At 47.3% G+C, this 17,206-nt stretch overlaps 1 protein-coding gene across 4 annotated transcripts in view; it reads left to right on the top strand.

Moving 5' to 3' along the window:
- The window catches only part of XPNPEP3 (X-prolyl aminopeptidase 3), a 180,678-nt gene that overhangs the window by 21,974 nt on the left and 141,498 nt on the right, over positions 1-17,206 (top strand). For 2 of the 4 annotated variants that reach the window (XM_077276083.1, XM_077276085.1), the window contains one exon: positions 1,967-2,086. The exons of 1 other annotated variant lie outside the window; for it this stretch is intronic. In XM_077276083.1, the coding sequence (XP_077132198.1) occupies positions 1,967-2,086 (120 nt within the window). Of the gene's footprint in view, positions 1-1,663; positions 1,839-1,966; positions 2,087-17,206 lie in introns of those variants that run through there. One more of the 4 variants, XM_077276086.1, reaches the window with a different exon arrangement.

The raw sequence follows: 17,206 nt of genomic DNA, 5'->3' as shown, positions 1-17,206 counted from the left end.
AGTGAGAAAAAAAAAAAGGAAAGACCACATTAAATAACATTACCATAACATGCAAGCTGTACCTGGAGCATTTCAGAATCACTCCCTTGGTGCCGCGAAAGGCAAGCGCAGGTAAAAGCCGATTAGGTCCTGTGCGGACATTTCAGATGTGGCCTCCACACTGCCAAACCAGCACCAAAGTTAAAGGGTGAAACAGGCTGAGACACATGTGCACAATTAACTAGAGCCTGAGGCAGGGCAGGGCTGCTGTGTGTGTGAACAGCAGCCTATCAATCACAATGAACACAGAAAAAAAGGCGTACCTAACCCAGCGTGCGCGGCAACAGTGGTGGTCAGCCACTTACCAATGTAAAGACAAAAAAAAGGGAGAAGCCAGCGCTGCTTAAGGTCAGGACACAATATGTAAGGTGCAAATGCACATACTAAATTCTATCTGTATTTCAAATATGAGACATTTAGCAAACAATTGATCAATTCTTTGAGCTACCCTTTAACTTTGGTGCTGGTTTGGCAGTGTGGAGGCCAGATCTGAAATGTCCGCACAGGACCTGATTGGCATTTACCTGCGCTTGCCTTTCGCTGCACCAAGGGAGTGATTCTGAAATGCTCCAGGTACAGCTTGCATGTTATGGTAATGTTATATAATGTGGTCTTTCCTTTTTTTTTTTTTTTCTCACTCTTAATACATGTAGGAGGCCGTAATGGCACAATGTAAAAAAAATACGTAGAGTAGGACTGCCCCATTATGAGAATGCCGTGAAGTGGCGGGGTAGCTCAAAGAATTGATCAATTGTTTGCTAAATGTCTCATATTTGAAATACAGATAGAATTTAGTATGTGCATGTGCACCTTATGTATTGTGTCCTGACCTTAAGCAGTGCTGGCTTCTCCCCTTTTTTTTGTCTGTACATTGGTAAGTGGCTGACCACCACTGTTGCCGCGCATGCTGGGTTAGGTACACCTTTCTTTCTGTGTTCATTGTGATTGATAGGCTGCTGTTCACACACACAGCAGCCCTGCCCTGCCTCAGGCTCTAGTTAATTGTGCACCTGTGTCTCAGCCTGTTTCACCCTTTAACTTTGGTGCTGGTTTGGCAGTGTGGAGGCCAGATCTGAAATGTCTGCACAGGACCTGATCGGCATTTACCTGCGCTTGCCTTTCGCGGCACCAAGGGAGTGATTCTGAAATGCTCCAGGTACAGCCTGCATGTTATGGTAATGTTAAATAAAGTGGTCTTTCCTTTTTTTTTTCTCTCACTCTTAATACATGTAGGAGACCGTAATGGCACAATGTAAAAAAAATACGTAGAGTAGGACTGCCCCATTATGAGAATGCCGTGAAGTGGCGGGGTAGCTCAAAGAATTGATCAATTGTTTGCTAAATGTCTCATATTTGAAATACAGATAGAATTTAGTATGTGCATGTGCACCTTATGTATTGTGTCCTGACCTTAAGCAGTGCTGGCTTCTCCCCCTTTTTTATCGGGGCAAAATGATCCAGAAACTGGTTGGTTTTGCCTGGAGGGTCATACACAACCAGCACTTGTAGAGAAAAGAGTTTGAAAAGTCTGATGGTGTGAACTTCAAAGGAGAGAAGCATAAGTGAGGGTACTGGTGGGTTAACCTGGAAAGCTCTTTTTCACCTCCACGTGATCACCTTTCAGGTCTGGGGGTATGTGAAAATTTTAGTCCACCATATGACATCCCATTGCAGCCTCCTAGTTGCTGCAGAATGTCACAGGCCTCAGTGGTCAGGAGACTGAAGAGCAGGGAATAATTTCCTTTCCTGGATAATCCCATGGATCCAGTGGCCAGTGCTGGATCTATGGGATAGAGAGGGTGAGTTTGCCTCATTTTAATTGTTAAAAAACATCCCTGGCAATTGTGGACCTAGGAATCCAGTCCTGGGTTCTTACTCTTCAGCAATAAGAATGTGGATGACTGACACTCGGTGTTATTTTTTGTAGCTTGCGTTCACTGCATGATGAGAAGATTTTCAACGAGAACACAACAGCTTTCTTTGAATTTACCAAAACGGTATCTTGGCCAACCAAGTCCTTTTACCCATGCACATCTGTTAAAACAAGGTAAGATGCTCAAATATCCTTACAGCAATGTATTCTTAGAGTCTTAAAACATGAGGATATGGATAAAATGTATCCTAGTACAGGAGAGCGCTCATTAATAATCTACGCAAATTTGGTACACTTTTGACTGCATCTGACTTACAGCTTTCATTCCTTAATCCCTTCCCCGCCACAGCCAATTTCCGTTTTCATTTTTTCTTTCACTTCTTCTAAGAGCCATAACTTTTTTATTTTTTCATCCACATAGCCCTGTGAGGGCTTGTTTTTTTTTGCAGGACGAGTTGTACTTTTGAATGACACCATTCATTTTATCATGTGATATACTGGAAAGCGTGAACAAAATTTCATGTACAGCAAAATTACAAAAAAAGTGCAATTCGACCCTTGTTTTCTGTTTTTCTGATGTTTACTATATGGTAAAACCGCAATATAATTCTCCAGGTCACAATGGTTACGGAGAAAAAACTGCATGTTTGGTAAGTAGTGAAAATCTTTTTGGAAAGTTGTAAAAAAAAAAAAAAAACCCATAACATTTTAAATTTTTGGTTGATGAAACTGTGTGAGGGCTTATTTTTTGCGCCCTGAACTGATGTTTTTATTGATACCATTTTAAGGTATTAACCCCTTAACGACCGCCGATACGCCTTTTAACGGCGGCCGCTAAGGGTACTTAATCCACAGCGCCGTTAATTAACGGCGCTGTGGAAAAAGTGAATAGCGCCCCCCAGAGTCGGATTTTCTCTGGGGTCTCGGTTGCCGAGGGTAGCCGAGACCCCAGAGAACATGATTCGGGGGGTTTTTACCGACCCCCGAGTTGCGATCGCCGGTAATTAACCGTTTACCAGCGGTCGCAACAAAAAAAAAAAAAACGCGATTTGCCGTTTAATTTCTCTGTCCTCCGATGTGATCGCACATCGGAGGACAGAGAAATGTGGTCCCCGATGGCCCCCAATAGCCCCCCAATACTTACCTACCTCCCCCGGTGCTCCTCGTGTCTCCCCATGGGCGCCGCCATCTTTTTTCCGGGAAAAAATGGCGGGCGCACGCGCAGTGCGCCCGCCGCCCGGCACCCGGATGTTCTTTGGGGTCTCGGCTGCCGGGGGTAGCCGAGACCCCAAAGAACATGATCGGGTCGGTTTGCACCGACCCCTGCTTTGCGATCGCCGGTAATTAACAGTTTACCGGCGACCGCAAAAAAAAAAAAAAAAAAAAAAAAGCGATCAGTTATTTCTCTGTCCTCTGATGTGATCGCACATCAGAGGACAGAGAAATAGGGGGATTCGGGGACCCTATCATACTCACCCGGGGTCCCTGGGTCCTCTTCTGTCTTCTCCTGCCAGCCGGCTTTTTCATCATGGCGGGCGCATGCGCAGTGCGCCCGCCATCTGCTGCCATCTGCCGGCCGGCAGGAGAAGACAAGTTGGGGCTAAAATTAGGGTTAGGGTTAGGGTTAGGGTTAGAGTTAGGGTTAGGGTTAGAGTTAGAGTTAGGGTTAGGGTTAGAGTTAGGGTTAGGGTTAGGGTTGGGGCTAAATTTAGGGTTAGGGCTAGGGTTAGAGTTAGGCTACTTTCACACTAGCGTTTTTTGGCTTCCGTCGCAATGCGTCGTTGGAGAAAAAACGCATCCTGCAAAAGTGCTTGCAGGATGCGTTTTTTCTCCATTGGCTTGCATTAGCGACGCATTGCGACGGATTGCCACATGTCGCATCCGTCGTGCGACGGATGCGTCGTGCTTCGGCGGACCGTCGACACAAAAAAAACTACATGTAACTTTTTTGTGCGACGTGTCCGCCATTTCCGACCGCGCATGCGTGGCCGGAACTCCGCCCCCGCCTCCCCGCACCTCACAATGGGGCAGCGGATGCGTTGAAAAAACAGCATCCGCTGCACCCGTTGTGCGGCGCTTACAACGCTAGCGTCGGTACGTCGGCCCGACACACTGCGATGGGCCGAGTACGACGCTAGTGTGAAAGTAGCCTTAGGCTTCTTTCACACTTGCGTCGGTACGGGGCGGTCGCAATGCGTCGGCCCGATGTACCGACGCACGTTGTGAAAATTGTGCACAACGTGGGCAGCGGATGCAGTTTTTCAACGCATCCGCTGCCCAGTCTATGTCCTGGGGAGGAGGGGGCAGAGTTACGGCCACGCATCCGCGGAAATGGCGGACGCGACGTACAAAAAAAAGGTTACATTGAACTTTTTTTGTGACGACGGGGGCTAAAGTTATGGTTAGGGTTGGGGCTAAAGTTAGGGTTGGGGCTAAAGTTAGGGTTAGAGTTGGGATTAGGGTTAGCGTTTGGATTAGGGTTGGGATTAGTGTTATGTTTGGGATTAGGGTTGGGATTAGGGTTAGGGTTGGGATTAGGGTTAGGGGTGTGTTGGATTTAGGGTTTTGATTAGGGTTATGGTTAGGGTTGAGATTAGGGCTGTTTTGGGGTTAGGGTTGTGATTATCGTTAGGGTTGTGATTAGGATTATGGATCGGGTTGAGATTAGGGTTAGGGCTGTGTTGGGGTTAGGGTTGGAGTTAGAATTGGGGGGTTTCCACTGTTTAGGTACATCAGGGGGTCTCCAAACACGACAGCCAATTTTGCGCTAAAAAAGTCAAATGGTACTCCCTCCCTTCTGAGCTCTGCCGTGCGCCCAAACAGTGGTTTACCCCCACATATGGGGCATCAGCGTACTCGGGATAAATTGGACAACAACTTTTGGGGTCCAATTTCTCCTGTTACCCTTGTGAAAATAAAAACTTGGGGGCTAAAAATCTTTTTTGTTGGAAAAAAATATATTTTTTTATTTTCACTACTCTGCATTATAAATTTCTGTGAAGCACTTGAGCTTTCAAAGTTCTCACCACATATCTAGATAAGTTCCTTAGGGGGTCTAGTTTCCAAAATTTGGTCACTTGTGGGGGTTTCTACTGTTTAGGTACATTAGGGGTCTGCAAACGCAACATAACGCCCGCAGACAATTCTATCAAAGTCTGCATTCCAAAATGGCGCTCCTTCCCTTCCGAGCTCTGCCGTGCGCCCAAACAGTGGTTTACCCCCACATATGGGGTACCAGCATACTCAGGACAAATTGGACAACAACTTTTGGGGTCCAATTTCTCTTGTTACCCTTGTGAAAATAAAAATTTGGGGGCTAAAAAAATCTTTTTTTGTGGGAAAAAAAATATTTTTTATTTTCACTACTCTGCATTATAAACTTCTGTGAAGCACTTGGGCATTCAAAGTTCTCACCACATATCTAGATAAGTTCCTTGGGGGGTCTATTTTCCAAAATGGGGTCACTTGTTGGGGGTTTCTACTGTTTAGGTACATTAGGGGTCTGCAAACGCAACATAACGCCCGCAGACAATTCTATCAAAGTCTGCATTCCAAAATGGCACTCCTTCCCTTCCGAGCTCTGCCGTGCGCCCAAACAGTGGTTTACCCCCACATATGGGGTACCAGCATACTCAGGACAAATTGGACAACAACTTTTGGGGTCCAATTTCTCTTGTTACCCTTGTGAAAATAAAAATTTGGGGGCTAAAAAAATCTTTTTTGTGGGAAAAAAAATATTTTTTATTTTCACTACTCTGCATTATAAACTTCTGTGAAGCACTTGGGCATTCAAAGTTCTCACCACTATCTAGATAAGTTCCTTGGGGGGTCTATTTTCCAAAATGGGGTCACTTGTTGGGGGTTTCTACTGTTTAGGTACATTAGGGGTCTGCAAACGCAACATAACGCCCGCAGACAATTCTATCAAAGTCTGCATTCCAAAATGGCACTCCTTCCCTTCCGAGCTCTGCCGTGCGCCCAAACAGTGGTTTACCCCCACATATGGGGTACCAGCATACTCAGGACAAATTGGACAACAACTTTTGGGGTCCAATTTCTCTTGTTACCCTTGTGAAAATAAAAACTTGGGGGCTAAAAAATCTTTATTGTTAAAAAATATATATTTTTTATTTTCACGACTCTGCATTATAAACTTCTGTGATGCACTTGGGCATTCAAAGTTCTCACTACACATCTAGATAAGTTCCATGGGGGGTCTAGTTTCCAAAATGGGGTCACTTTTGGGGGGTTTCTGCTGTTTAGGCACATCAGGGGCTCTCCAAACGCGACATGGCGTCCGATCTCAATTCCAGTCAATTTTGCATTGAAAAGTCAAATGGCGCTCCTTTGCTTCCGAGCTCAGCCATGCGCCCAAACAGTGGTTTACCCCCACATATAGGGTGTCGGCGTACTCAAGACAAATTGTACAACAGCTTCTGGGGTCCATTTTCTCCTGTTACCCTTGGTAAAATAAAAATTTGGAGGCAAAAAGATCATTTTTGTAGAAAAAATGCGATTTTTTTATTTTCACGGCTCTACGTTATAAACTTCTGTGAAGCACCTGGGGGTTTAAAGTGCTCACCACTCATCTAGATAAGTTCCTTAAGGGGTCTAGTTTCCAAAATGGTGTCATATGTGGGGGGTCTCTACTGTTTAGGCACATCAGCGGCTCTCCAAACGTGACATGGCGTCCGATCTCAATTCCAGCCAATTCTACATTGAAAAAGTAAAACGACACTCCTTCTCTTCCAAGCTCTGCGGTGCGCCCAAACAGTGGTTTACCCCCATATATGGGGTATCGACGTACTCAGGAGAAATTGCACAACAACTTTTGTGGTCTAATTTCTCCTGTTACCCTTGTGAAAATAAAAATTTGGGGGCAAAAAGATCATTTTTGTAGAAAAAATGAGATTTTTTATTTTCACGGCTCTACGTTATAAACTTCTGTGAAGCACTTGGGGGTTCAAAGTGCTCACCACACATCTAGATAAGTTCCTTAAGGGGTCTAGTTTCCAAAATGGTATCACTTGTGGGGGGTTTCCACTGTTTAGGCACATCAGGGACTCTCCAAACGCGACATGGCATCCGATCTCAATTCCAGCCAATTCTGCATTGAAAAAGTCAAACGGTGCTCCTTCAATTCCAAGCTCTGCGGTGCGCCCAAACTGGTTTACCTCCACATATGGGGTATCGACGTACTCAGGAGAAATTGCACAACAACTTTTGTGGTCTAATTTCTCCTGTTACCCTTGTGAAAATAAGAATTTGTGGGCGAAAAAATCATTTTTGTGAAAACAAATGCGATTTTTTATTTTCACGGCTCTACGTTATAAACTTCTGTGAAGCACTTGGGGGTTCAAAGTGCTCACCACACATCTAGATAAGTTCCTTGGGGGGTCTAGTTTCCAAAATGGTGTCACTTGTGGGCGGTTTCCACTGTTTAGGCACATTAGGGGCTCTCCAAACGCGACATGGCGTCCGATCTCAATTCCAGCCAATTCTGCATTGAAACAGTCAAACGGTGCTCCTTCACTTCCAAGCTCTGCGGTGCGCCCAAACAGTGGTTTACCTCCACATATGGGGTATCGGTGTACTCAGGAAAAATTGCACAACAAAATTTGTGGTTAAATTTCTGTTTTTACACTTGTGAAAATTAAAAAAAATGGTTCTGAAGTAAAATGTTTGCAAAAAAAAGTAAAATGTTCATTTTTTTCTTCCACATTGTTTTAGTTCCTGTGAAGTACGTAAAGGGTTAATAAACTTCTTGAATGTGGTTTTGAGCAGCTTGAGGGGTGCAGTTTTTAGAATGGTGTCACACTTGGTTATTTTCTATCATATAGACCCCTCAAAATCACTTCAAAGGTGATGTGGTCCCTAAAAAAAACATGGTGTTGTAAAAATGAGAAATTGCTGGTCAACTTTTAACCCTTATAACTCCCTAACAAAAAAAAAAATTGTTTCCAAAATTGTGCTGATGTAAAGTAGACATGTGAGAAATGTTATTTATTAACTATTTTTTGTGACATATCTCTCTGATTTAAGGGCATAAAAATACAAAGTTTGAAAATTGCAAAATTTTAAAAATTTTCGCCATATTTCCATTTTTTTCATAAATAATCGCAAGTAATATCGAAGAAATGTTACCACTAACTTGAAGTACAACATGTCACGAAAAAACAATCTCAGAATCAGCGGGATCCGATAAAGCGTTCCAGAGTTATAACCTCATAAAGTGACACTGGTCAGAATTGTAAAAATTGGCTCGGTCATTAAGTACCAAATTGGCTCTGTCACTAAGGGGTTAATTATATTTTGATCGCCTCTTATGACCTTTCATTACAGTGTTGTGGCTGCTGAAAAGCCGTAATTCTGGCATTTTGTTTTTTTCTCATTACACTATTTACTGATCTAGTTACTTAATTTTATATTTTGATAGGTCAGAGTTTTACGGATGTAACTATCATGTGTATTTTTATTACATTTCTTTATTTTTAATCGGGCACAGTGGGAGTGATTTGAACTTTTATAATTTATTTTATTTTCTTCTGTCCCTTTGGGGACTTAAATCTGTAACCACTCAATCACTTGAGCTATATACAGCAAAAATCTTTTATGAACACCTGCCAGAAGCTAGCGTTCACAAGAGTACCGTCATGACAGGCACAATTGTCTTCAGCAGGCCCCTGGCTGTCACCACAACTCACACTGATTGGTGCGTGAAATGACGCTCCCCCTTTCCAGTCTCTTAAATGCTGTCAGAGATTGATAGTTTTCACTCCTCGCACAACTTTTAGAGGCAGATGATGCTGAAAACCATCATCAGCCGGGAAAGATGCGATCTCAGAAACTGTCTGGGAGCCGGCATATAACGTAACACGCTGTGTATTAATTGTGTACAACACGACACTGTGGTGGTCTGTAGTTGGACGCCATTGTCTCATGTTATAAGAATCGACAGAAAAGTTGTTATCCTCTTAATATATTGCAATCATCATAATATATAGCACTGTGTACTTACAATTGATCATTTTGCCCTTCTATGATAATTCCAATATATTAAAGGGAACCTGTCACCCCCCCCTCCCCAGGCGTTTGAAACTAAAAGAGCCACCTTGTGCAGCAGTAATGCTGCATTCTGACAAGGTGGCTCTTTTAGTTATGGGTGCTGTAACTGCAGAAATAATGCGTTTTGTAATTTGTCAGAAAATACCTTTCTTCAGTCCTGGAGGCAGGACTTTCCCCCCCTGCTGCAGACGCCACACAGCCGTCACTCAAGTCTTCTTGGCGCCGGGCGCCGCCTCCTCAGCGCTATTTTGAAATGAGCCGGCGCCTGCGCTCTTTTCCCCTGCCTGGTGCAGGCGCAGTGAGCGCTGCCCGACTGTCCTCATATGCAGTCTAGCTGACTGCACCTGTGTGGACGCCCTGCCTGTGAATCCCAGCCCCGCAGTGTCTTCTGATTTATTCACATTGCGGGGCTGGGATTCACTAAATACTAGAACTGACCAGCCATTATGATTCTCCAGGTCATTACGAGTTCATCGACACCAATCATGTTTAGGTTTTTTTTTTCTGTAAGTGGTGAAAATAAATTCCAATGTTTGTTAAAAAAATTGCACCATATTCTGATACCCATAGCGTTTCCATTTTTTGTGACCTCGGGTTGGATGAAGGCTTATTTTTTGAGTGCCGCGGTAGCATTTTTAATAATGCCATTTTGGTGCAGATATAATCTTTCTCCTTCGCCACATTGGGGGACACAGGACAATGGGTGTTATGCTGCTGTCACTAGGAGGCTGACACTAAGTTGAGACAAAAAGAGTTAGCTCCTCCCCTACAGTATACACCCTCATGCTGGCTTCCACAGACCCAGTTCAAGCTTAGTGTCCGTAGGAGGCACACTGGATTTTTAAAACTTGTTTTCTGGACGAAGGGGCGACGGAACCTTTCAAAGCTCCGATCTCCCCGAAACAACAACAGGCGAGCACGGGAGTTTTACCTCTCCGTATCCTCTCCTGCGACGTGGGATGCCACTGCCTGATCTGACCTTTTGGGCGACGGGCCCCTTCAAGGGCACCGATCTCCCCCATACTTTACAGACGAGCACTGGTGTGTTACCTCCAGTATCCTCTTCTGCAGCCAGGCCTTTTTTGCTGGACATCTGCCCTGCCCACCAGGTCTCACCCTCGGCTGTTCAGAGGCACTCTTCCACTGTGGCGTCCGTGCAGACCCCACTGCATCATCATGATGGAAGGAGGAGGACGGTTACTCTCCACCCCCCCTTTCATGGGGATGGTGGATGGAGGCTCCCCCAACCCTGCACCATACTATTTACCCCGGGCACCTTCATTTTGGGGTAAGTGCACCAGGGGTCGGTTTTTTCTGGCGGTCATATTTTTTTGGAGGGCTCCATAGCGGCAGGATTCTCCCCTTAGCGCTTCAATTCTTTTCCCTGCTGTCCGCGGGTGCGCGCCGGCCGAGGCCAGAAATTTAGTTCCTGGCTTCGGCATTGTGTAGGCCGCACTCTCGTTTTCTCCGCCCACCTCACGCATCATTTCTGCGGCTTCGCCCACGCTTCTGGCGCTTCTCGCTCCCTTCGAGACTACCCACAGACTCTCTGCAGCTATCTTCCTTCTGCAGCACGCAGCGTCGGCCGGTTTCCCTTTCTCCACGGAGGTTTTCTCCCACTCAGCGCCACCTTTCCAATTGCGGGGCACAGGACCGGGTAAGGAGACGGCACTATCTGCTTCCCTGCAGCGTTACCCCTCAGCTTCCACTAGCAGCTTTTCATTACATTGGGGTACAACATGTCCCAGTCAAGGGGTAAAAAGTCCACTAAGGTACATACAACCTATTTCTCTGCATGTACCACCTGCCAGGCTCCTCTCCCTCGGCCTCAAAGCTCCCCCATCTGCCCTGCCTGTGATGCATAATGTGCCCAAGAGCCCTCCGCCGCTACCAACCCCAGTGTTCCTAGCCCCCCTGAGTGGGCCACGTCACTGTCACAATCCATGGCTTCGCTAGCCAAAGCGATTGAATCCCTTCATGACCCCTCTGGGGAGCGGGGCGTTCGTTTCCCTGGGTTAAGAGACAGACCCCTCTATAACAGGGGAATCATCGGCCAGCAGGGGCCGCTCTCACCCGAAGGAGGTTCGGACATCCAAAAAACGGAACCGCACTACCTCTCCTGAGCATTCACCACGCCATTCAGTCTCGAGTAGCTCCACTTCTCACTCACCCTCCCCAGGGGCTCGAAGCGATCATGACTCTGAGTATGAGTCTGAGGCGTCCATGGACCCGGATTCTCCGGAGTTCCGATCAACTGTTGACTCCCTCATTGAGACTGTCAATCATGCGCTAAAGGTTAATGATGACCCTAACTCAGCTCCGGATCACGCAGTTTCCTTCACGAGAACCAAGCGATCCCATAAGGTGTTCGCCTCCCATCCAGATTTCCTAGAGACAGTTCGGCGGCACAGGGTGCGACCGGATAAATGCTTTACGGGGAAAAAGGTCCTGGAATCAAAGTATCCCTTTTCCGCAGATCTGGTCAAGGATTGGGCGGAACCACCGCTGGTAGATCCTCCCGTATCGGGTTTGGCTACCAAAACGCTGTTATCAGTACCTGACGGGGCTTCAATCAAAAATCCCACAGAACGCCAGTTAGATTCTCTGGCGCGCGCGCTCAGTGTATGAAGCCTCAGGTTCCTCCCTATCTCCTTCCTTCGCTGCGGCATGGGTCGCCAAAGCAATGGTTTTCTGGGCAGATGCCCTTGCAAAATCCATTCAGGACCAGGCTTTTCCGTCTGAGGCGGCGGACCTCGCCAAACAAATTGCTATGGCTGCAGATTATGTGATGTACGCATCATTAGACGCAGCAGACTGTGCGGCAACCGCGGCTTCAAACGCCATCACCATCAGGAGAGCTATTTGGCTTAGAGAGTGGTGTGCGGATTCCTCCTCAGAAAAGTCTCTGATTTCCCTTCCCTTTCAGGGCGGACGCCTGTTTGGAGAAAAATTGGATCAACTTATTTCCGATGCTACAGGAGGAAAAAGCAAGTTCCTCCCTCAACACAGGCCAAAAGCTGCTTTTCAGCGCCAACAGCATTTTCGTTTTCGCCCCTTTCGCGGTGGACCTTTCTGGTCCAACTCCACAGCATCGTCCAGATAAGAACGATCTACCCGCACAGACAGAGACTCTCGGCCTTCTTACAGACCGAATCAGTCCTGGCGAGGAAAACCTAGACAACCCAGAACCAGAGGTTCTAGGCCTTCCAGATTTCCTTCACAATGACTCGGGGAGAATTCCAGTCGACACCACCGAGGTAGGCGGACGCCTGCTTCTTTTTCGACACGTCTGGCTTTCCGTCATCAACGACGAATGGGTCAGAGACCTGGTGTCTTCTGGTTACAAAGTAGAATTCTCCGCCTCCCCTCGAGCTCGTTTTTTTCCCTCTCGTCTCCCAAGTTCGGGAGCTCAGTCTCGTGCTCTTCACTGCGCCATTGAATCCCTCCGCCAAAACGGGGTCATCGTTCCGGTTCCGGAACGCGAGAGATTCAGAGGTTTTTACTCAAACCTCTTCGTCGTGCCAAAAAATGACGGGACGGTGCGCCCCATTTTGGACTTGAAGCTCCTAAACAAGTACGTAAAGGTACGGCACTTCAGGATGGAATCCCTCCGGTCTGTCATCTCCTCGATGGAGTGAAGCGAGTTCCTAACATCAATAGACATCAAAGATGCTTATCTTCATATCCCAATCTTTCCACCACATCAAAGGTTCCTCCGCTTCGCCATCCTAGAGGACAATTTTCAATTCACGGCCTTACCCTTCGGCCTTGCCACAGCACCCAGGGTATTCACGAAGGTCATGGCGGCTGTCATGGCCATTCTACACTCCTGGGGAGTGGTCGTGTTGACATACTTAGACCACCTTCTGATCAAAGGTCCATCTTATCATGCCTGCGAAGCAAGCGTCCGCATTACGTTGAATTCCCTTTCGCGCCTGGGCTGGTTAATCAACTTGGACAAGTCCTCCCCTGTTCCAGCTCGAAGGATCTCTTTCCTAGGCATGATCCTGGACACGTCCAAGGGGCTGGTCTTACTTCCTCGGTCCAAGGCCCAAGCGCTTCAGCAGGTAGCCTGGACGCTCTGTCTCCCTTGTCCGCAGTCCATTCGGTTTGCCATGAAGATCCTGGGGAAGATGGTGGCCACAATGGAAGCGATTCCCTTCGCCCAACTGCATCTCTGTCCCTTACAACAAGCTCTACTGGACAATTGGGACAGGAGTCCCTTAACCCTCGACCGGCCATGTCCTCTGCCCCCGCGGACCAGGCAAGCGCTCAAATGGTGGACTTTGGAATCATCTCTCAACCAGGGGAGGTCTTTTCTCCCGATCCATTGGCTGGTGGTGACCACCGACGCCAGTCTCCTCGGTTGGGGAGCGGTGTTTCGCCACCACACTGCCCAGGGGCATTGGACGATTCAGGAGTCGAAACATCCCATAAACATTCTGGAGATCCGAGCTATCAGATTTTCCCTGAGACGCTTTCACTTCCTGCTCGCGGGTCACCCAATCCGAATTCAGTCGGACAACGTCACAGCGGTGGCGTACATAAACCATCAGGGGGGTACCCGCAGCAGGGCGGCGATGCAGGAGGTCTCCCACATTCTCCGTTGGGCCAAGGCCAACCACTCCACCATTTCCGCAGTGCACATTCCGGGCGTCGAGAACTGGGCGGCGGACTTTCTCAGCCGTCAGGGTCTCGCCTCGGGAGAGTGGGAACTCCATCCAGAGGTTTTTCATCAAATCTGCCTTCGCTGGGGAACTCCGGACGTGGACCCGATGACGTCCAGACTGAACGCCAAGGTCCCCAACTTCATAGCACGTTCTCGGGATCCCCGGACCGTCAGGGTGGATGCACTGATATCCCCATGGCACCGGTTCCAATTCCCGTACGTGTTCCCTCCACTTCCTCTGTTGCCGAAAGTGATCCGAAAAATCAAGATGGAGGGGGTTCCGGTGATCCTTATTGCCCCGTATTGGCCACGTCGCGCATGGTATGCGGAACTCGTTCATCTCGTATCCGACGTCCCCTGGCAGTTACCAGACCGCCCAGATCTGCTGCACCAAGGACCGGTCTACCACCAGAGCTCAGGGGCCTTACGTTTAACGGCTTGGCTGTTGAAACCTGGATCCTAACTCAAGCAGGTTTCTCCCAGCAGGTCATCGCCACCATGATCAGCAATCGCAAGACGTCTTCCGCTCGCATCTATCACGCACCTGGAAAGCCTTCTTCTCATGGTGCAGGCTCCGCGGTCGCCCCCCTCTTGTTTTCTCCATTCCTTCCATTCTGGAATTTCTCCAGTCCGTCTTGGATTCCGGCCTGGCGCTCAGTTCCCTCAAGGGTCAGATCTCAGCGATATCGGTGTTGTTACAGCGTAAGATTGCTGCTAACTTGCAAGTCAGGACCTTTATTCAAGGGGTCTCCCACGTGGTACCCCCCTACAGAATGCCGTTAGAGACCTGGGATCTCAATTTGGTCCTGAGCGTCCTTCAGGAATCTCCATTTGAACCTCTGCAGGACGTCCCACTGACCATCCTCTCCTGGAAGGTTGCCTTCCTTGTGGCAGTAACATCTATCAGGCGCGTCTCGGAGTTGGCCGCACTATCCTGCCGGGCGCATTTCCTTCCACCAGGACAAAGTAGTCTTACGCCCATCTCCGGCTTTTCTCCCTAAGGTGGTTTCATCCTTCCACCTTAATGAAGATATCATTCTTCCCTCCTTCTGCCCACAGCCGAGACATAGGGTCGAAAACGCCCTTCACACCTTGGACGTGGTATGGGCCTTCAGGAGGTACGTTTCTAGGACTGCTCCCTTCCGCAAATCGGACTCCCTCTTTGTCCTCCCGGAGGGTCACAGAAAGGGTTCAGCCGCGTCTAAGGCCATGATAGCCAGATGGATCCGATTGGCTATCCAAGAATCTTATCTGGTCAGGGGCAGGCCTATCCCGGCGGGGGTTAGAGCACACTCTACTCTGTCAGTGGGTGCTTCCTGGGCCATTCGGCACCAGGCAACGACGGAGCAGGTTTGCAAGGCCGCAACGTGGTCTAGCCTGCATACTTTCACAAAGCACTACAATGTCCACACTCAATCTTCCGCGGATGCGGCCCTTGGCAGACGTATTCTGCAGGCAGCCGTTGTGCACTTATAGTCAGATGGTACACAGAGTTATTTGGTTGTATTGTTCCCCACCCAGGGACTGCTTTGGGACGTCCCATGGTCCTGTGTCCCCCAATGTGGCGAAGGAGAAATAGGGATTTTTGTGTACTCACCGTAAAATCCTTTTCTCCGAGCCACTCATTGGGGGACACAGCACCCACCCTGTTAGCCTTATGGCTCGTTACCTTTTTGGTTCTTGACTTTCTCTGACATGTTATACTCTAATGTTATGTAATATATTGTTATTAATCTCCTACTGCTTTTGCACTTAACTGGGTCTCTGGAAGTCAGCATGAGGGTGTATACTGCAGGGGAGGAGCTAACTCTTTTTGTCTCAACTTAGTGTCAGCCTCCTAGTGACAGCAGCATAACACCCATGGTCCTGTGTCCCCCAATGAGTGGCTCGGAGAAAAGGATTTTTCGGTGAGTACACAAAAATCCCTATTTTTTTCACCAGTTATTGCATTTTAATGCAATGTTACGGCGACTAAAAAAACGTAATTCTGGCGTTTTGACTTTTTTTCTCGTAACGATGTTTAGTGATTGGGTTAATTCTTTTTATATTGATAGATCATGCAATTCTGAACTCGGCGATAACAAATATGTATATATTTGATTTTTTTATTTTGAATGGGGCGAAAGGGGGTGATTTTAACTTTTATTTTTTTTTTATATACAGTGCCTACAAGTAGTATTCAACCCCCTGCAGATTTAGCAGGTTTAATAAGATGCAAATAAGTTAGAGCCTTCAAACTTCAAACAAGAGCAGGATTTATTAACAGATGCATAAATCTTACAAACCAAAAAGTTGTGTTGCTCAGTTAAATTTTTATAAATTTTAAACATAAAAGTGTGGGTCAATTATTATTCAACCCCTAGGTTTAATATTTTGTGGAATAACCTTTGTTTGCAATTACAGCTAATAATCGTCTTTTATAAGACCTGATCAGGCCGGCACAGGTCTCTGGAGTTATCTTGGCCCACTCCTCCATGCAGATCTTCTCCAAGTTATCTAGGTTCTTTGGGTGTCTCATGTGGACTTTAATCTTGAGCTCCTTCCACAAGTTTTCAATTGGGTTAAAGTCAGGAGACTGACTAGGCCACTGCAACACCTTGATTTTTTACCTCTTGAACCAGGCCTTGGTTTTCTTGGCTGTGTGCTTTGGGTGGTTGTCTTGTTGGAAGATGAAATGACGACCCATTTTAAGATCCTTGATGGAGGAGCGGAGATTCTTGGCCAAAATCTCCAGGTAGGCCGTGCTATCCATCTTCCCATGGATGCAGACCAGATGGCCAGGCCCCTTGGCTGAGAAACAGCCCCACAGCATGATGCTACCACCACCATGCTTGACTATAGGGATGGTATTCTTGGGGTCGTATGCAGTGCCATCCAGTCTCCAAACGTCACGTGTGTGGTTGGCACCAAAGATCTCGATCTTGGTCTCATCAGACCAGAGAACCTTGAACCAGTCAGTCTCAGAGTCCTCCAAGTGATCATGAGCAAACTGTAGACGAGCCTTGACATGACGCTTTGAAAGTAAAGGTACCTTACGGGCTCGTCTGGAACAGAGACCATTGCGGTGGAGTACGTTACTTATGGTATTGACTGAAACCAATGTCCCCACTGCCATGAGATCTTCCCGGAGCTCCTTCCTTGTTGTCCTTGGGTTAGCCTTGACTCTTCGGACAAGCCTGGCCTCGGCACGGGAGGAAACTTTCAAAGGCTGTCCAGGCCGTGGAAGGCTAACAGTAGTTCCATAAGCCTTCCACTTCCGGATGATGCTCCCAACAGTGGAGACAGGTAGGCCCAACTCCTTGGAAAGGGTTTTGTACCCCTTGCCACCTTGTGACCCTCCACGATCTTGTCTCTGATGGCCTTGGAATGCTCCTTTGTTTTTCCCATGTTGACCATGTATGAGTGCTGTTCACAAGTTTGGGGAGGGTCTTAAATAGTCAGAAAAGGCTGGAAAAAGAGATAATTAATCCAAACATGTGAAGCTCATTGTTCTTTGTGCCTGAACTACTTCTTAATACTTTAGGGGAACCAAACAGAATTCTGGTGGGTTGAGGGGTTGA

Source organism: Ranitomeya variabilis, chromosome 8, assembly GCF_051348905.1.
Source record: "Ranitomeya variabilis isolate aRanVar5 chromosome 8, aRanVar5.hap1, whole genome shotgun sequence".
Lineage (NCBI taxonomy): Eukaryota > Metazoa > Chordata > Amphibia > Anura > Dendrobatidae > Ranitomeya > Ranitomeya variabilis.
Note: the sequence above shows the minus strand (reverse complement) of the source record. Positions and strands in the feature narration are given on the sequence as shown.